The sequence below is a fragment of the Epinephelus fuscoguttatus genome, linkage group LG19 (assembly GCF_011397635.1).
Source record: "Epinephelus fuscoguttatus linkage group LG19, E.fuscoguttatus.final_Chr_v1".
NCBI lineage: Eukaryota > Metazoa > Chordata > Actinopteri > Perciformes > Serranidae > Epinephelus > Epinephelus fuscoguttatus.
This window is the reverse complement of record NC_064770.1, coordinates 21,846,284-21,867,061: the sequence shown is the minus strand read 5'-3', so window position 1 is coordinate 21,867,061 and position 20,778 is coordinate 21,846,284. Positions and strand designations below refer to the sequence as shown.

The window sequence follows — 20,778 nt, the reverse complement described above, 5'->3', positions numbered from 1 at the left end:
TCATGCTTGGACCTTACAAGCGTGTCACAAGCCATGACTAGTGGCACAAGTCAAACCCATATGTTGTTCTTCTACTGTATAACAGTAAGAGGGTGGCACTCTCTTATTAAGGAGCTTTTAGACTGTGTAATTGTATTCCGAAAGCGTTTGTGCCAGTGCATGCTTATGTTAGTGCATGCAACTTTCCCAGGGGGCTACCTGATCCTATTACATTATCCAGCGCACATCAAAGGGTTAAGAGCTGTCTGCCTCTATAGTCATTAAGCCCTCTCTTAGCCACAGTAAATCAACGCAGTGCCGGCAACAGCTGCTCTGATCACCTATTAAAACTTCCATAATGTGCCGTGTGTACAGAGTGGGGCCTGTAAGCTGACACTGGCCAATAGACCCCTGATAAAGGCCATCTTGAGCCTCTGATCTGGCTCCTATGGTCAGGATAGCACGGGAAGTGGAGCTGAGTGGGGTGAGATGACAGAAAAGCCTTGTCATTAAGGACAACTGCCTCAGGGCTTGAAACCATGCAGGATAAAAAATGGATATGCCCTGTACTGTGGATATATTTATATCTCAAGGCACCAGACTATAAGATGTTATCAAGCCTTTAGCCCAGTTGGTTGAAGTCTTTAAAACTTAATATATTCAAAGCTGGAGATTTCCCCAGCAAATGCCTGGTAGCAGCTGAGAAAATACTTTATCTGATGCAATAGGAGCCATACATTAAAACTCAGTAGAGGAATGCATCATGCACATGTGAAATGTCTCTTAAAGGGATATTTTGACAATTTATAACCAGCTTTGTGTTATTTAAATGTGGGTAGTATGTGTAAATGAACTGTTACACTTCCCTCTATCTTGCCAGCACCCGGATCTCCCTGCTGATGTGCCAGAAAAAATCAGCCAGTTTTGTCTGATCAAATATAAACCAAGATTCTGTTACTGTATTGTCTGTTTTTGCCTAAAATGTCTTCAGAAACATATTTTAGTGCACTGTTTAGCTGCAATACAAGAGTTTGTGAACAGGATGATGGTCAGATCAAATGGTGAATCTAATAGGGCTGCCCCTAGCTAAGAATTTTCCCAGTCGACCAAGAGTCCTCATTTTTGGCCATTAGTTGACTAGTCGCCTGCATGTTTATGATATTAATTTAATTATTAATATAAAATTATATATTTTGGGCGGGGCAACACAATGGTTTGAGTTAAAGGTGTGGGACAGAACAGTATCAGTAACATTGTTAACACTGTGCTACATCACAGAGAAATACAAAACCGTACTAATGAACCTTCATTAATATAGGCCTATATTTTATCTACATGTGCATGTCACACACTGAGCGAGCCGCCTGTTAGTGACGCTGTGTGTGCTAAGCAGTAATGATTGTGCTAAGTAGCTAATGGCCATGTAGCTACTTCCATGTTTCAGATGATATGTCATGTTTGTAGTCGACCAATGAAGATGAGTTTACATATCACCTTGGGTTCGTCCTTCACCTTCTCAAAATAATCCCACACTTTGGATTTCCTGCCCAACATGTTATTAACTAGCCTGTGGAATAACCTCAGGTGCCAGCGTTGTAAATTAGGGGCTGTACTGGTCTCCCACTGGGCGCTACTCTTGTGCCAGCTTTCAAGAGTGTGGCAACAGGTTGCATCTAAAGTTACTAATCAACCATATCATAACCTATTCACCTGAAATCCTGAATGCAGAGCTGATCTTCTTCCAGCTGCTGTTTTTAAGTGTGTAGGCCTATCGTCCGTGGGACAGATGTAAAGCTCTGGGTAGCCCTGCACTAAAAAGATCCACCTTTCCTTGCTTATCAGACTGGATATTTACAGAAGAAGGGAAAGATATCTGTTGGCTGTGATTGGTTTGTAATGTGACTCCTGTCTGACTGCTGAGCATGGCCACTTCCTGTGTCTGTCCTTTCAAATTAAACCCCCACAAGGTCCAGTCATATAGGTTTTAATTTATCTTGACAATGCGCAGCCCCTAATAGAGTTTCACATTTGTTTTGTCTGTGACTAAGCAGCCAATGAAATCTTGCTGACTAATGACCTTTCTGGTCGACTAACGTTTGGTCGACTATTTGGGGGCAGCCCTGGAATCAAAGCAGTGCGGATCAAATAGTCTGTTACTGCGTTGCCTATTCTTGCCTAAAATGTTTTCAGAAACACATTTTAACTTACTGTTTAACTGAAATACGAGGTCCATTGCTGGCTGCCATATTGTTTTTTGGACAAGCAACTTGAATTATGTCACCCCACAAGCGGAAGTGTTTATTGGTCTGGTGCATTGCAGTGCATTCTGTAGTTGTAGGTTTTCTACTTCTTGAGCACAAGCCAATGCAACAACCCCTTTTCTCTGTTTTCTCTGATCATGTAGCACTAGTTTCCAAAGTATTTGCGTCTTTCTGCTGCCCAGACAACCCAGATTTATGAAAATGAAAAACAGTGGTGAAATACTTGTTAAAATGCTGATTTACTGTCAGTTTAAACATGCAAAGTAATTTGAATACACATCAGTTTTCTGCAGTTGTCAAAATCAGTAGCAGAGGACTCGACTACAGGCTAACTTCTTCCACTGATCTGGTCTGGGAAATTGTGTGGAAATCAATAGCAGGACGAGCTAGCTGGACTACTGTCAGTGTATACAGAAGCGCAGACTCAGGAGGCCCGTTTCCATGGAGACACAAACAGGGCATGAGGCTGCCCTCAGGTGAATTCTCTGTGTGGCTCTGCCAGCTGAATTGGTCCATTTAGGCTTCATTTTCTTTCTTGTCTACATCTTTCTCTTTCTCTTTTTCTTTCACTTTCACCCCTACTGCTCAGCAGCAGGCCTTGGGCCTGACTTCTCTATCTCTTTCTTTCACTCACTCATTTTCTGTTTCTCTCCCACCGACAGGTAGCAGGGCCAAAATTCAGGAGAGGATATAAGGTGAAATTGTGTCTCTGTACATAACAACTGTCACAGGCCATTCAGAGGGTGGATGCTGATTTGCCTCTGCAAAGGTTGCAGAGATGTTTGTCAGTTGATCTCATAGCGCGGCCCATGCACGCTGTGCTCTCTGACTGAATTTCTTTCACCTTTTTTTTTTGTCCTCACCTCTGTTCAACATTTTGTCTTCTTCTCTTCCTCACTCACACATGCTGATTGTGTTTTTTTTTCCTCACCTCTTCATTAAACAGACCGTATATGGCGGCGCCTCTGTTTCCTGCTATCATAAGGTACATTTAGTGCTTTGAGTTTGTTTCGAATTTAGCACACCAACCCCAATGGATTTGTTTGAAGAAAATGAGAGATGTCTCCAAAATGTCTGATCAAAGCCTGGCTTAGTTGCCCAGGGGGTTCAACTCATGTTGATAAGATGTCCAAGTGCCAGTCATGGAGCTTATGACTGCCTAGTATCTAAGCAGATTGTATATTTTTAAAGTGCTAGATATATTCGAGGAGGAGAGGAGAGCAGAGCCATCCAGTGAAGGACATGGATGTGTTTAAGGGCTCTGGCAACCGGCACTGGGGGCCTGGCAGCTGGGCAGAATTCTTTTATATCCTGCTATGACTGGCACTTTTATACACACACACAGGCATGCATGCATGAGTTCATGCTCTGTCTCTCCCTCTGTATGTCTCTCTCTTTAATACGCTCACTCACCACTCGTGCCATTATACATGCTGATATCCCTTTTCATCGTGGGTGAGGCTACTACAGAGTGAGGCTAGGAGAAAGAGGTTCTCTGTGTGTGTTTATGTGTGTGTGTCAGTGAGTGTGTGCGGCAGCTTTAACTGCTGCACGCATGTGCCTTCATCACCCTGAGAGGTCTGTGGAGAATGTGCGACAGAGTACCAGTTGTTTTGACCACCTGCATCTCAGGACAGGAGAGATTTTCCTCTTTTTTCTCTCTAAATTCTTCTCTGTCTTTTTTATTATCTGGAGACTTTCACAAGAGAGCGCTCACAATAGATCAGCCCTCCCTGTTAATAAAATGTGCCATGAGTTCATTCTTCCGTCTGGGTGCTTTACTGGCGTCCTGGTCACTTTTCTCCACAAATACCCACACTGTGTAATTTTAGGCTTGGGCTGGGCAATATATCGGTATTATATCAATATCGTGATATGAGATTGAGATATCCAGAGTGTTGTATTTTCCTGGTTTTGAGGGTTGCAATACCGTAACTTACCAGACTGTTGCAGCTTTTTTATTATTTGCCTTTACCCACCAATCATTAAATACACATTACTGATGATCATTTATCAAATATGTCCTTGTGTGAAAGCACCAATATCCCACACTATCGTCGCAATATCAATATCCAGATACTTGGTTAAAAACATTGTGATAATTGATTTTGTCCATATTGCCCGGCCCTAATTCAGACTAATTTGTACCATATCAATGCAGCATGTACAAATTCAGTTGGACAGATGCAGGGAAGTTGGGGTAAAGGTGGTTGAGGCAATTATTTTATCCACACCATCTGATCAAACACATACAAATTAAACCAAAAAAGGTCCAGGTAGTGAGAGGGAGGAAGATCTATAGCCCTTTGATCAGTGGTGTGCTTGCTGAATTTTGCGCCACGTAACCAACCGTAAGCATTTTGTCATTCATATCACTTAGATCACAATTACTGTTTATTCAGTGGACGAGATTGCTTTGCGCCTGTTCTTTAAAGGGACAGCTCACCGCAAATCAAATATATATATTTTTTCTTCTTACCTGTAGTGCTGTTTATCAGTCTAGATTGTTTTGGTGTGAGTTGCTGAGTGTCGCAGATATCAGCCGTAGAGATTCAAGTAGGAACTATTTTCTTTCTGCCAAACTACACCCGCCAACCGTATCATGACGCAGAAGGAAGCATGCATCTACTCATGGACAAGAGGCTCATGACAGCATGAGATATAAACATTAATGGCATCCTCCTCAGCTGAGCTGTAACGTTAGCTAGCTCAGTGGTGCTAGGTGAGCTAGCAGTAGATGCTAGCTTCCTTCTGTGCAGTGATACGGTTGGCAGGTGTGGTTCAGTAGAAAAAAAATAGTTCCTACATGAAATTGCTTACAGCAAACTGCGGATTATATTGACTGACTGGATCATGATTTCTGGGAAGACACATTTCTGTTGAGTTTTCAAATGTATTTTTGGTGCTTTAAGTAAAACAAGCCAAGTGCCATCTAGTTCCATTATATTCAAGAGAAGGCAGACATCTGTACGGCCGATATCTCCAACACTCTGCAGCTCACACCAAAACAATCTAGACTGATAAACAGCACTACAGCTAAGAGGAAAAATATGTGATTTGATTTGGGGGTGAACTGTCCCTTTAAATGTGTGACTTACTGTACTGCTGATGTTGTTAATCATCTCATATTTGAGGAGACACTGTATGTCTTGCTATATGCAGTACCCATCACACATACGCAAACACACCTTAAGAGGAGGTGACGAGACACGCACACTGATGCCAGTTTACATATACGCACGTGTGCATGTGAAGGAACATAAAGACCCAGACAGGTCCATATTCTGCCGGCCCCTGAGCAAGAAGCTATTGTATTGTGATAAATGGAGTGTCTCCTGTCCCTGTAGCCACAAGGCCCTGCAGCAGTCCACGGGGAGCCTGGGGATGCTTGGTGGCCTTTCTCCCAGGTTTCCTGTCTCCTGACTCAGCACCAGCTGTGCACACCAGCAGGAAAAAGAACATGCAAAGGGTAAAAATAATTCACTGGAGATTCATGGTATAGCATGACCCCAAGGCAGTCAGTTAGACAATAGTCTTTCTTTCACCTGACAGTGTGAGCCAGGCAAAGCGTTTCAGAGGAAGGATCATCATGCTCTGTGGGATAATGGCCCCTATGGATGATGTCATGTAGAAGCAGGATATATAGGGCACTTACAGAAAATATGCCGAAATGATGAAAATGCTGACTGTTTTGTAATGACACACTATAAAAGCCCTTTTTCATTGTAAAGATGTTTGTGGCAGTTTATTCTAGATCATCTGGATATGATTGCTGCTTGTTTAAATCACCACAGAACTGCATCCCATACAGAGACACTTAATCAAAAGCTGAACTTGGCAAATTTGTCTTGCGGTTTGAAGACAATCTCTGACAGTTGCCCTGGCTGACTCTATGCCCAGAAGCCACTCTGGCATTGAAGGAGACTGAGCTTTATGGCAACAATGGAAGGCGTGCCAGCGGAGCCAGGCAGTCATCATGGTAGCGACCATGGTGGGCTGTCAGAGAGAGCTGTGTGGCAGCACTGTGTAGTTGAAGCGCCTGCTCTCTCCATAATGGAACAGCTGTTTGGAGCGCGGTGCGCCAGGGCGCTGGAGCACAGAGTAAATAGAGGAGAAGAGCAATGTAAACAGAGATGGGATGGTGGGAGCTGCTTCCCTGCTACCGTGAAAGGGGGTAAACACCCCAGAGAACTAGACGGAGGGGTTGTCGACACAGGAATGCACAAACAGCACTACACAGGAGGGTGTGGAGAGAAAGGAGGGTGTATTGTGAAAGAATGGAGCAGTAATGCTCTACTCCAGCCTCAGGTTCCCACACAATACCTGACCTGTATATTTTTATGAGACAAGAGTTGAGGCGAGAATCATACCTGCCACCCCTGAGACCAATCCCAGTTTCAAACATGTGAAATCTTAATATTAGCCTATGGGTTAATTATCATCTACATGCCTTAATTTGATTAGATTTTGGGAGCTACTGATGAATTGAGCTCACAGCTGATCTCCCTCTTAAGAGGGCCAAAGGCCTTCTTTATTATTAGAGATGAAGAGCGTTTCCAGCTGTCCTGCACTTACAAATGGAATAGCATGAGAAGGCGCCTGACCCTTTTATGACAGGCTGTAACTTTTCCTGCTGTTGGGTCAGCAGAGTACTGTGGACAGAGAGAGAACAACTGTAGCTGTTGGCACAGCATCGTTTCGGACACAGGAAGACATTCATATTTGATAGTGTCTTGCAAACATAGACTCATGTAGGTGGTGAGGCTGATTTAGGAGCCACAAGTTACAACAAGCCTTATCCAGAGGGGTTCAGCTGACTGCTGAACTCGACTCATATTCTGCCTTTTTTTACAGCAAGGTCATGTGCTTAAAATCGAGGCTATGGCAGATTTGACGTTTTGGGTTCAGAGACCCATTTACAAACTGCATCCATCCCCTGATTACACAGCATTCTGTGATTGCTGCCAAGCTGGGTTAATACGTTATGAGTGAGCAGTTTAGGCCAGATACATATCTGAGATAGCTGTGACTATTAAATCTCCTTGGGAAAAAATGCCCCTGAGTGGACCACTAAACTAGACATCTCCTTTCTTTTCATCTTCCTCGTTCATTCATTCATGGACACACTACGGCTGTATCACACAACAGAAGGAGAGATATGGAAATTTTTTAGATGAAAGATGATGTGACACAAATTAACTCACTAACAAAAAAGAGCAAAAAAAGACCCGGTAATGAGTCATGTATTTGTTGTTCTGCGAGCACCATGCAAACAGGGTGGCAATATTACATCAGAGTTTGTGAGCAACATATGTAGCGAGGAGCAACAGTAATCCCATGTAATACTGTGAAAAGCTCTTTTAGCATAGCTGATACAGAATCTTTACAAGCCACTAATAATGAGCAACAGAGAAATGGATTAGGGGTGGCATGGCTGGATCCGGGCCACGGCAAGCAACACACAGCACAGTTAGCGAGCGTGTTGGCATATGTGTCTATGCAACTCAGGGGTATGCATTAGTCCCTGGGAGGAAGTGTAGGCATTTGCAAACAGCAGGTGGTTCAGCATTCAAGTCACCTCTGAAAGCCTTCCATTATGCATGCTGTAAACGTGCACCCAGTTTCAGCTTTTGGAGGTGTCATGCACTTAAAGTTGTTCGAAGACTCATTCGTCCCTAAATAAAATGATGGGGTCTTGTTTACCATGAGATCCATCCAGATTTTGCATTTATGCTTTTTATCTACACAGCCATATTTCTCTCATCTGTAAGTCTCAATCTTCCAAATGTCGACATTAATGATGTTTTTCACGCCAAAGCTGCACTTCTGCCTCACTGCTTGAAAGATTTGGTGTTACTCCTGCATACAGTACGGTTGAGGTTATTCTACAGTGGCTGTAACTGCTCCACATTTGATATTCTCAAAAACGAATGATCGGGGCTTTAGTGCCCTTTAAGAAGAAGCAGTCAGCATCTGAATGATCTGTTTGTCCTGCTCTCTTCTCCCAGCACCTTGTTAAGACCCAGGACCTCACCTCAACCCTCCTGCTACACACACACACACACACACACACACGGACCCAAATACACACACACACACCAGGCTGTCTGTCCCCTGCTCAACCCCCTCACAGTCAGAGGCCAGACAGGGTCGAGCAGAGGGCGAGACATTTATGAGGTGTAGATATTTGTGCAGGAAAGCATTCCTCCTGTTGACACTGAGCAACACAGTCTGGACGCTGGGCGAGCTGAAGCAGACAGGCACTGAAAAGCAAGGCGGGCGGGTCACTCTGTAGAGTGAGGGGGAACAGAATCCAGGTAATAGGCGTTAAAATGCAGTCTAAATGAGGAAAGCAAGAGAAAACTTTGGTGCAGTGACCTTTTTTAGTGACCTTATCTTTCCCACGGATACTGCATGTTTGCTCGGCTTGATTCAGAGTGTGTAATTTGTCAAAAACATCTTAAGCGCAACCTAAATTGTCCCCATTAGATCCATGATGAATCTTATCTTGACTCTGTATCTCCGAGCACAGAGGAGTAATGAAGCAAAACCTTCTCAAAACATGATAATAACCTTCAGACCCCCACACACCCACTCTTAACCCCATCTCCAGCTCCAGTGGTGAGTCCACCCCCATGCTGACGGTGCAGGAAGGGCCACGGCTCAGACACGGGGCAGTGGCCATAGTCAACACAAAAGGTTGTGGTGGTAAACAGAGCTGTTTGTGTTCACTGGGCCGCTGTTGGAGATGACTGATGTGCCCATTAGCCCCTGTCCGGGCATTAGGGGGAGGGGTGGCGGCACTTGGGCACCACGCAGGACAAAAAGACCCCTGGGCCTGCAGAGAAAGGTCACTGACCCATATTGTGTCTCCTTCAGGCCTAGCCAGTGGTTATTTCACTGATTCAGGTTACAGAGATTGGCTTTGTCAAAGCTGATGAGCATGTATGCAAATGGACAGATGCTGTAGGTTATGGATGATGTTGTGCGATAGCGTCACATACCTGCTGCTCCAGGCTCTGAATGGAGAAGGTTTCATGTTGTTGTTGTTGGCAGTTTGTGCTCTATTGTAGACAAAGAATACACCATACAACACTGTGTCTTTAAAAGTAGGAAAAATAAGGTGTCTGCAAGCTAATTGTGTGTGATGTAGTGTATTTTGTGTCCCACTAGAGGGCGCCCTTCTTTACATCTATTCTTCATTTAAGAGATGTGAAAATGTCTGTATAAATCCCTTTATTTTGATCAGAAACAAACATTTAATTTGAATAAATCTTACATTTTTTGTCATATTTATTTATAAATCTATAAAAATTCTCGACCCTATAGCACAGATTTAATTGTAAAAAAAAATGCAGCACAAATACAGAAATGACACATTTACAAATCTTCAAACATTAACACACTGAATGCTGTCAGACTTCATCAAGGGCTTTTGACCAAATGGTAATTTAAGTTAACTTTTGGGCCTATCTCACAGATACACTGACAAAGAACCAGCTCATTTTTAAAAAGAAAATAGGCAACTGTACTTTATCATGAATCACAAAAATTCACATCTATCTCTGAATCAGTCAACATCATATTTACAGAGCTTGGCAGCTAAACCCAGTAGGCTTTATTTGATGCTGTGACAGATCTGTCTCTATTTACTAAGGAACTCAAAGCTCACATAAACTTAGTTCAGCCAGAGACACTTACATCAAAGGATTTATCGCAACAAATAAAAGAATTTGGCAGAAAAGGGGGCCTTGTGCTTGATGGTGCTTTACAAATGAATCCAAGTAGCCTCAAAATTCTAAGGGGAGCACATTAAAACTCCCCGAGGGGTATAAAAGAACAGAGCCCCGCACATACATATAAATGAGATATGTGATGTACATAATGCACAACAAGCGGAAGAGCTGCCATCTCCACATCTTGTAATAACAGGTGGAGGTTGGGGGATGGTTAAGGGAGAAATCAGCTGTGTTATAAAGGTAGGAATAAACAGTATAACCAGTGGCAACCGAGGCAGCACAAATAATCCAAAGAATAAATGTGAGTTTGTCATAAAGATCCTTCACTGCAAAGACTTGAAGAGCTGAAACAATTAGTCAAGTTAGATGTTAGGGGAAATTAGATGATAGGGGAAAATAAAAGCCAACTATTTTGATAACTAATTACTGGTTTCATCCTTTTTTCAAGCAAAAATGTCCAACATTTGCTGGTTTCAACGTCTTAAATGTCAGAATTAGCTGCTTTTCCTTTTTGTTTGTGATCACAAATCAAGATTCTTTGGGGTTTGGATTGTTGGTTGGACAAAGGAAGCAATTTGAAGACATCACTTTGAGCATTTCTCACATTTTTAAAAAATTTAATAGACTCAGAAATTATTCAGTTAATCATGAAAATAATTTCCAGCTTAATTGGTAATAAAAATAATCATCAGTTGCAGCCCTATTGACATCCTGGTGATAGTTATAGTCAGATGATACTGATCAGCTGATGACATGTACATCTTAAGTGCTCTGCCTGAACTAATTACTCCATTTGTGTTAATAGGCAACCTCTAAACATCCTGTTTTTCTTCCCACCCCCTTTAGTTTTAACACACCACCAAAACCACCTTGTGTAAAAACGTTCTAGTGCACTTGGACTAGGTTTGTTTATTCTTAAAACTCTGCCTCTTTGGTAAAATTGTCTGCCTGTTTGTCCCATTTGGATGAGAAAATTAAATTTATTCTGTCTTTCAAAGGCAATATTGTAGTCATTACAAAACGGTTTAACATAAATGCGTTGATGGGAAATGGCAGGTGCAGTAAGATGGCAGGTGCGGTGAGATGAAGAGGACACAGCCAGAATACTGGAATTAATTCACAGAGGTTTGCGGATGAGAAGAATCCAGTGTTGCTTTATTTCTTTTCACTAGATGGCCTCTACAAGACCAGTTTTATTTAAGAAATGCAAATGCGACATCACACCAAGAAAAACAATGTCACATTCTCATAAAGCGCTCTTGGCATGAACAAACAGCAACATTGACAATAAATAAAATGTTGGCGAACAAAATAAAACTTTGTGAACAAAGAATACTCAGGATTGCATATCAAACAAGACAAAAATATAGACAAAATGTACTTGGCACAAATTAAATAAACTTAAGTAAATTTTCAGATTGAGTGAACCTACTCTATGTCCATTGCTTTGTGAATCTGATTGTCCTTCACAGTTAGCATCGAGTATGTGCGTGTACTGTACAAAATAGACACAGATGGCTGATGAAACTAAAATAGACTAATTCCAACAAATTGTCAGTACTCAACATCTTTCTTTGTCAGTACCTTGACCTTCATAGTCTCACTCCCAGGTGGCCTTTTGCTGCATATGTTTGCACTAAACAAAACTGCAGGTACATGTGCAAGAAACCATTGTCACAATGCAAAGCCAATATATATGCACATAGTGGAGGACAATAAGTTACCAGTGATTTCTGATTTGAGTTCAGTACAGGTGCTTGACATATGTTAAATTTAAATAAAGGAAATAAAGATATTTAAAAGACACTTTGGTATTTTGTAGGTCATAATGTGCTGAACTATGCATTCATATAACACATTTTCATTAAAAAAAGACCCAGTCTTGTTCTAAATTGATTTGTGTGGACATGATTATAGTGATGCCAGGACACTCATCACACACAAATATTGTGTCAAAATGTTATACTCATATATCATTGATCTTAAATCATTTTTGACCCGTGATTGCAGTCCAGTGGGATCTGCCTCGTGATGATGACCAACTGAGAGGTACATAAATAAAAAGGTGTTTTTAAAATAGGATAACAAAAAATGCAAAGTAACAGAACACTTTTACAAAAAAAGCCACTTGACCTATTTTTAAAACAGGATGACCCCTCTCTCTCAGAAAGCGAGTCTCTCGTCCTGTTATAGACTAAATCCTTCTGTCTTTGTTTGTGCTCTGTCTGTCTGTCTCTGTCTGTCTCAGCAGGGCATATGCAGTGCAACACTAACATCTCCAATCTTGACTTCCCAAAGCAAAGGAAAAACGATGTAATGTATTCTACACCCATATAAAAATAAATCAATTGCAAACATGGAAAGATACATCTCATATATACAATAAACTCCTATATAAAATAGCTTTTATATACATATAGACAACAGACAACAATACAATAATTGACCTGTACAATGTACACCTGAACAGTTAAGACAGGTGAGAGGTACTGAAGTGTATGGCTTGATTGGGAAAAAATTCAAAAATATTTACAGACATCAACTTTACATCTTTTACATGTTTTCAACTTCCCTGGAATGAAGAGGTCTAGGGAGAGCCCCATGCCTCACTTTCTTTTCCATTCCCTCAGGTAAGGCTACCTTTATAGAATTGGTCCGCAGAGACTATTCAGCCTCATGGATTTTGCACAGTCAAACTCACTCTCAGCTCTACTTTGGTGACATATGATAGGAGCTGAAAGCTTGAGTCCTAAAACCGTTTATGAAGCTGTCTATCACATCCATTACAAAGAGATTAGTTGGACGATCGAAACGCCACTTATTGAATTTTGTGATGCCCAGGAAGACCCAGACCTCCTGCTATTCTTCTAGAAAGGATCAACCAGTTATGGACATCCCCCTTCACTTCCACAAAGGTTAGACGCCAATAGACTCCAGTGTGTAACCTCAGACAGCCCTGCTTTGGTGCCGACATTTTGTCCATGGGTCTTTGAGACGTACCCAAGGAACACTTGTTGTCTTCCCAGGCTGGAGGGTCTTGTAGGTACAGTCATAGACTTCTATCCTTCCTCCAAAGGAGTCCTTCAGTAGTGTCCTCACGGAGGTTCAGCACAGGATGGAAACCCCTTCAGTAGTGACCAACTGACCAGCGGTGGGGTCGTACGTCCCAGCCAGGTAGTAGAGGTCTGGGGAGGTACTGTTCGGCTTCTGATTGCGAGTCAGACACTCATACTCCTCCCTGCTCACCACCTGGCACTTATGAGAGATTGTCTGGACGTCATTCTCATCCTCATGACATGACTGGTACAGGGCATGCTGCATAAGGAAAAGACAGGGTTAGTTGCATCACTGTCATTCGAACGTTCTATGCAACAGTCTCCATAAAGTTGTAACTCTTCATTATGGCTCACCTTGCCATCTCGATGCCTCTTGCCAAGCTTGGTCTCTTCAGGATGGTAGAACCACTTGACTTTGACCACCATGCTGGAGGTCCAGGATTCCCAGAAGTTCTCAATTCGACCTACGTATGGGAGGTTCGGGCGTCCCGCTGAGAGGAACACAGCACAATCTCCCACTCTCACTGTGTCTCTGCCTCGCACAATGGCCTTATAAAAAAGCTTCCTTGCCTTGCCCTTGAGACCTCGCCGCTGTGGAAAACAGACACTTTGATCAGTCTTGTTTGATAATGATTATTATTACCTCTCTTGACCTTTAGTGGTTTAGTATTCTAAGCTAACTGATATTATGAGAGAAAAGAAGGACAAATCTTTGCTACACTGATGAAGTAGTAACATGGATGGAATATTCTCACCTGTGTAGGGTTTCCTGACCACCTCCACATTTGTCGTCCTGCAAGGAACGCAGACATCTTGGGCCTTGGAATGAATGAGGTGTCATCTGGAAGCATCCTAGGTTTCTTCACAAAATCCTTAGATGGTTTAGATGGGGAGCTGGTGCATTCTTTCCTCTTCATGGACTTGCTGTTGGAGACCTGGTCAGGGGGGCCTCCTTTGGCATTGGAAACAGCCACAGCTTTGGCCACAAATGAGTGCTGGTGCGGCCTTGAAGAAGTGGAGGGTTCAGAGGGTTGCAGAAGCCCCCGGTGGGAAGACAGACAACTCTGAAGCATCAGTGTAGAACTGTCCTCATCCTCTGAGCTGTAGGAGGAATCATTGTCAGAGGAACACAGGCTGGAACTGGACAGAGAGCCTGAGGAGGAGGAGCTTGAAGAACCAGAGGATGAGGAAGAGACAGAGAGACGAGACAGGAAGCGGCCAGCCGTCCTTAGTCCACCTGAGGCTGCAGCCAGTGCAGCCCTCCTCCTCTCTTCCTCATCATCTTCAAGATCAGAGTAAGAGCTGTGACACTCTCTGTGGGAGCTGAAGCCCAAGTCCCCATATTCATCAAGACGCAGAGAATAGGAGGGCTTTCTTTGGGGTGTTGTTCCTTTCAGGAGAAGTTCTACCCTGGATGCACCGCCCTTTTTGTTATCTTTAACCAGCAGGACAGGGTGAGAGTAAGCTTCTGTCCTGGGCATACCACCCACACTGGAAGATCCATCTCGCAACAGCAGAGCCTTGCTGTTCTTTGTTTTGGGGGATGTCACTCCTTCATGATCTAATTTGACCAGGAACTCTTGTCCAGACTTCCTGCTCCTTGGCATAATTAGCTCATCTTGCCTGCGCCTCTGGCCATACAGCCCACTTCTGGAGCCCAACGATAAACCTGGACTCGGCCCTGTAGACTGAGTACAGAAGGAAGAGTAGCCATTTGCAATGCTGCTGAAGGAGTCCACCTCAAAGGAGCTGCTGCTGAAAAGGCCTTTGGCTGGGGTGGAAGCCAGTGGCTGGGTCCTAGGCAAGGGGAACGGGTCATCCTCTGTCCCTCTCAAGGCCTTCCTGGGTGTCCCATTAAGCTGAAACAGGTTGTCAGATGACCTCTTCCTGGTGTTGCCCAGTGAAGGCCAGCTCAGGAAAGGTGAAGGATTTTTATTGGCATTCTCAGCCTGCTGTTGCTGCAGCTTTTGTTTTTTCCCAGAACCCTTTGGTCTCCCTAAAATGAAGAACACACGTGTCATGTTTTAGCAATGCATTGCAAATGATGAAACATGGCTGTCTCAGTTGTACATACTGTTGACTTAACAGCTGTATCAAATAAACTGTTCAACCTAATGCAGGCGTGCAACATCGACGTCTGCGTGTAGCCCATTTTTATGTGACTGTGCAGACTGTAGGCATAGCAGACTGTGCATGCTCCCATACAACATAAAATCTCTTGTTCCAGATTCCAGTCCAGTCCAAAGAACTGCAGTCAAGCCAACCATGGCTGCCACGCTGCAATGAAGTTAGTTTTAAGATAGATATTCGACAGACTCTCACTCCAGATACAGCTGAGTTTCTTAGTCTCAGTTTTACTGGATGTTGGCAGCAGGAGGATGGTAAGCTCACCTCCCTGCCCTCCGTTTACTGCTAGAGGCTGACGCGAGCCATCAATTGTAGGCGAAATTAAGAGGTTGAAGGGTTAATTCTTACCTGGTCTTCTTTTGTGAACAGTTGTTTGGCTGTTGATGAATGTATTGAGTCTGTCACTGATGGGGGCCTGCTCCAGACCGGAACTTTTCTTGGCTGTCGTCTCGCTGGGTAACAGCAGGGCAGGAGATGACTCCCCACCTACAGGACAAGGGGCAGAAGATTATTAGCATCTGCTTACAAGTAGACAGTACAGTGCAATATGAAAGGGACAATTCGCAGTAACACAGAGAGAAGACACCCACAGTGAATCTGGTATCCTGGAGGCAGGAGGCGGATGTTTGGGAGAGAAATCTTCCCTCGGTCTCCATCATCAAACTCTACCATCACCCCTCCTTGCTTCCCTTCATCAGATGAACCACCTGCAACAGACAGAAATGCACTTCATTGGGTAAGCAGGGAAGTTAGCAAATGCTAAAAATGATTGTAAACATAAAACTAAATATATCACTAAATATATAGTTAAAAATATAGAAAGGACACACAGGAAAACAGGGATGGAAGAAGCTGATGTCTCACCTCTGCGAACATAGCCTGGGTATAAGCAGCGTGAGCGTTCGCTCCAGTAAGCGCACACCCTGGTTCCTTCAGTGAGCACAGTCTCCGACTCTGGCCGTACATCCAGGACCTGAAGGCCAGACCAAAACATAATTAAGATTCATTACAGGCTGCACACACACAGACATGCATGCATACACACACTCACGCACACATACAAACAGTGTGAGAGCCATAGAGCATTGTGCATGGGCAGCCACTGTGCCACGTTTCCAAGCGGCACTTATCTCATGCCAATGTGCCAGTCAGGGCTGAAAAGAACGGAAGCCATGATGCAGTAAATCCTGACTTGCTGAGTAATACTAAAGAGGGCCTGAATAGAGGGCTTGTGATTGCAGGTTGCCAGATCCTCCCTCCAACAATGCAGGCAGCCCCAGCATCCGCCACTCACTGGGGGCTCTTTCAGGTTGCTTTCATTTACTGTTGCCATGGCGAGGGACCCTTTGACTGATGAGGTGTGGAAGTGGGTGTGTGTGTGCATGGGGGGAGGGAGAAGGAGCGCGGTGAAAATCGGGGCATTGGTGTCACAGTCAAATAAATGGCTTTGGGACTAATTTAAAAGACAAGAAAGTGGAAGTGTGGCATAATTAGGACCAGCTGCTATCTGATGAGTGTTTAAATAAGACTAAAGTTGCCAGAAGTGCTTTGTGCGGAACTGCCGGGAGAATCGGTATGAGTGAGCTCACTTGGATAAAGTGGAGGTCAGATAGTAAATGGACTAATGTATCTGTGATCTTCCACTGCAGAATAACAGGCACCTGATGAACACTGATCCTGTGGGCAGTTAAATGCTACGGTAACACTTAGGGAGATTTAAACAATATAACACGTAAGACTTCTTTTATGAGTGTACTTGGAATTATACAACCTGATATCAGACAGAAGTGTCAGCTCGTTGCACTTTTTCTCCATTTTCAGTCTGACATTGCCTCAACTCTGACTGATTTCTGTGGAGGAGGGGTATTTGATTTTCCCTCGCCAATCACCAGAGATGAACATATCCATCTGAATCTAACGTCATTTTAAGTCCATACTGATGTGTAGCTTTGCCAACACACTGGTTTTGCCAGGTGTGGAGCAAAGCCATGTAAAACACACTATGTCGGGCGATACTGAGAGGACATGTTGATTTAGAACAGCCGTGATAGCAGCTTCTAGCTTGTCCATAGGAGGTGCCATTGTCGTTATTACTCCTCATTGGTTTTGGCAGCCCAGAAATTAACAATGGCATTAGTCCTACCTGTGGCGCTGATTGGCTAATCTTAAAATTCTCACTGGATTGTTTTTTATTTCAACTGAGAAACCGCTGTTTCATGTCACAATGCCAGACGAATCAGTCAACTTGGTGGAGTGGGTAGTTTCCGAGGTCTAAACCCAGGAAAGGATTTAATACTAATACTGCACAAAAATACTTCAATTAGGTTCGTTGAGGAGGTGTAATTAAATCCTATGCACCTGTGATGTAATAATTTCAGTTAGCTTTAAACACAGAGGTGAACAAAAATGCAGGGTTTCACATTTCATCATTATATTTACTTAATAATTTATCCTGCTTTATTGAAATGTAAGCAGTGCTTCATGACTTTAAGTGAAAATGTCTGCCTGTTTTTTCAAGAGGAAGCAAACAGCTCAAATTGCACAGATGCTGCACTTCAACATAACAAACAGGAAATTCAGTTAGATTTAGTCTATAATTCATACGAAGTTGTGATAACCTCTACGTCATAATAAGATTTATACAATTTTGATGAAATATGATCACAAAACTATTCTAAGTGGGGTCCCAGGACAGTCATCATGCCCTTTTGGCAGCTTCTCCTTGCCCGTATTAAACTGGCAGCAAAAGCCATTAATCCAAGGCACAATCATGCCAGTTAAACTCTGCTCCATTGTCTGCAAACACAACCTCCTCTGCCCTGTTTGGCAATAGAGAAGACTTTTGTCCACAGTTGGAGAAGATGTGGGTATGACGGTGGCTTTAGGTGACCTGGCATCCTCTCAGTAGAAAAAAAATAATGGAACAAAGGTCACCAGCGATGAAAACTCCAGTCTGGATGCAAAGCAAACCAGGAAGCACATTTTACCTAAATGCAAATGAACACCAGCCAAGAATGTGCTGTGGTTTCTCTAATGTATAATTATGTCTCATTATATGGATGACTTCCATAAACTGTAATTGTGTCTTAACATGAGTGAGAATCACAAATCCAAATGGTCTTGTGGTTTAGGTAAAGGCAAAAATCCTAACCCTACCCAGGTGCAACTGAAAAAAACAACGGGTATACAATTTTATTGTGAAATAAAGATATATGTCTTACAAAAGCTAGATAGCCCCACACTTTGGACCAGCTTCTCTTCATACACTGTTGTGTCTTTGTCGATGTGAGCCTTTAAACAAGTCTGTTGCTTTGGTGGCAGCAAGGGTGTGAAGTTCACGTCATCTTCCATTTAAACTCCAAAACATGAATGGATCCAGGTGTTAGCGGGATTATCCCACCCACACACCGAGCGTGGTTTAACGGACATCCACAGACACTCACATACACACAAACCCAAAGATCCTGCCTCCCATATGTTCATATGCATTTAAGAGGTTTAGATGGCCTCAGTAACCCTGGGAGAATGTCAGGGGAGGTTGAAAGAGTGAAAACGAAGGGACTGGCAGAGCTACAGAGAGGCTGGGATGCTATGGAGAATTGCAGAGGGTGAGAAGGATATTTAAGAGAAATAGAAGTGTTGAGTGACCCAGAAGACCAAACAAGTGATGGTTTTCCTGTAACAAAGAGTGTTTTAGTGCAGCGGGGTGAACTTACAGCTTCCTGTAGCAGCTGCTCCAATGAATAGATTCTTGGGCGGTTTCCTCTTTCACCATAGATAACAATGCTGAAGCTAGAGAAAACAGCATGGCAGAGAGAGAAGAAAAAGATATTTTCAGATGCTTGTATTATGCTTGCTTGGCTCCCGTGTCATATGTTACTCCCACTCTGCTGTTGTTAAAGCAGCTTTTTGCTGCCTGAGCCGGAGGAGCCGTATTGATACTCAGAGCTAGGTATGGGACCATGTGGGGTTTGTACAGTGAGAAGGAAGGACATAAAGAGAGATAAAAAGAGGCAAAAACTTGGATACTGGTGGTAACTTCTAGTCCTCTCATGCAAAATTTGTCTTTTCATGATCCTAAAGATGCCTACCCCAATAAACCTTGTATGCATGATTTCTTTTATGGTGTTTTGATGTCTGGAGGGATGTGCTAGCCTCAAGGATAATTCATTAATTTCATTTCCCCACAATTCTAGCCATATATCAGCTTCTGCATAGAGGTTTAGCACATGTGCAGATTAAGCACTACAAAAAGGTGTAAAACAAGTAATCTAACTCTATTAATTGCATCATCCTTACTTCGATTTCAACCTGATTAAAGAGATACTTTGTCCCCCAAAATGATCACTGTGTTGCGTTGAATTCCTGAAGAAAACTTGTTTTCCGCATGCCTCCAGTGAACGAAGAATCCAAAAACAGAAAATTCTTGATGAATTTAAGTCACAGGGGGTTGCGTTTAAACAGCAAAGCAACGTCAAAACATCTGTTAACAAACTCTCACACAATTCCAGCAGCATAATCCAAGTCTCATTTATTTAATCGTATGCTTAGACAGACTGGCCTTTGCAACGGAGAACTGTTCAGAGAGTGAAATTAATCTATGCTCTAGTTTTGCTGTTATTAATCGAGGTCGCCTATGACTTCAATTCATCAGGACTTTTCTGCATGTTTGGATTCTTCGTTCACTTGAAATACAAAGTACAGAGTAATCGGGGCGGCACGGTGATACAGTGGTTAGCATTGTCACCTCACAGCAAGAGGGTTCCTGGTTCAAACCCATGATGGGGGAGCCCTTCTGTGCTGAGCCTGGGTTTTCTGTGGGTACTTCAGTTTCCTCCCACAGTACAAAGACATGCAGGTTTATTGGTGACCCTAAATTGGCCATAGGAGTACATGTGAGTGTGAATGGTTGTCTGTCTCTATGTGTCACCCGTGTGATAGTCTGGCAACCTGTACAGAGTGTACCCCGCCTCTCGCCCAATGTCAGCCCCCCCGTAACACCCAACTGGATAAGCGGTTACGGAAAATGAATGAATGAACAGAGTACTTGATAAACAAATGGTCATTTGGAGAATGAAGTATTTCTTTAAGGTTTTGACATGACACACAGTCAGTGTATTCAAACTCTGACTGATCACTTGAACCACTGCTTACATGTCAGGGATCTCCAGTGTGTGGACTCTGGCAGCATATAGAAGCTCATCCTCCTTGGAGATCAGCACCTTCAGTCCATCAGTTAAGAGTTCTTTGGTCAGGACACAGTTGGGAACTGCGTGAGGAAAAAAGCAAACATCACATTTAATATTTCACAACATCACTGAGTCTACCTGCTTCCTGAAACACTGTTGTAAAAGATATCCAGAGTTATGTCTTACCTTCAGGGCTTTTGTTGTTGTATGAGCGGCTGCTGTCCTCATCTTCTTCTGAGAAGCTGCTGCCATCCATCTGAAAGCCCTCATCGGCCGCGAAGCTCTCCAGCAGCCGACTCACTGCTCGTCCCTTTGGCTGTAAAACATAACAGAAGGGACGCACAGAAGAATAAATGGTACAGGGATGGATAAAAAAAATAAACGTGGAGACGGAAAGTGTGATAGAAGAAAGGGGAAATTGTTTAGC

General features: G+C 43.2%; 1 protein-coding gene across 9 annotated transcripts in view; it reads right to left on the bottom strand.

Annotated features, from left to right (window-relative positions):
- Positions 1–9,480: 9,480 nt before the first annotated feature.
- The window catches only part of LOC125879490 (BAH and coiled-coil domain-containing protein 1), a 100,054-nt gene continuing 88,756 nt past the window's right edge, over positions 9,481–20,778 (bottom strand). For all 9 annotated transcript variants that reach the window (XM_049561407.1, XM_049561406.1, XM_049561413.1 and 6 more), the window contains 9 exons: positions 20,538–20,667; positions 20,317–20,431; positions 18,879–18,954; positions 16,027–16,135; positions 15,753–15,869; positions 15,511–15,648; positions 13,791–15,031; positions 13,390–13,626; positions 9,481–13,294 (listed from right to left, as the gene is read on the bottom strand). In XM_049561407.1, the coding sequence (XP_049417364.1) occupies positions 13,085–13,294; positions 13,390–13,626; positions 13,791–15,031; positions 15,511–15,648; positions 15,753–15,869; positions 16,027–16,135; positions 18,879–18,954; positions 20,317–20,431; positions 20,538–20,667 (2,373 nt within the window). In that variant the 3' untranslated portion in view covers positions 9,481–13,084. The remainder of the gene's footprint in view (positions 13,295–13,389; positions 13,627–13,790; positions 15,032–15,510; positions 15,649–15,752; positions 15,870–16,026; positions 16,136–18,878; positions 18,955–20,316; positions 20,432–20,537; positions 20,668–20,778) is intronic.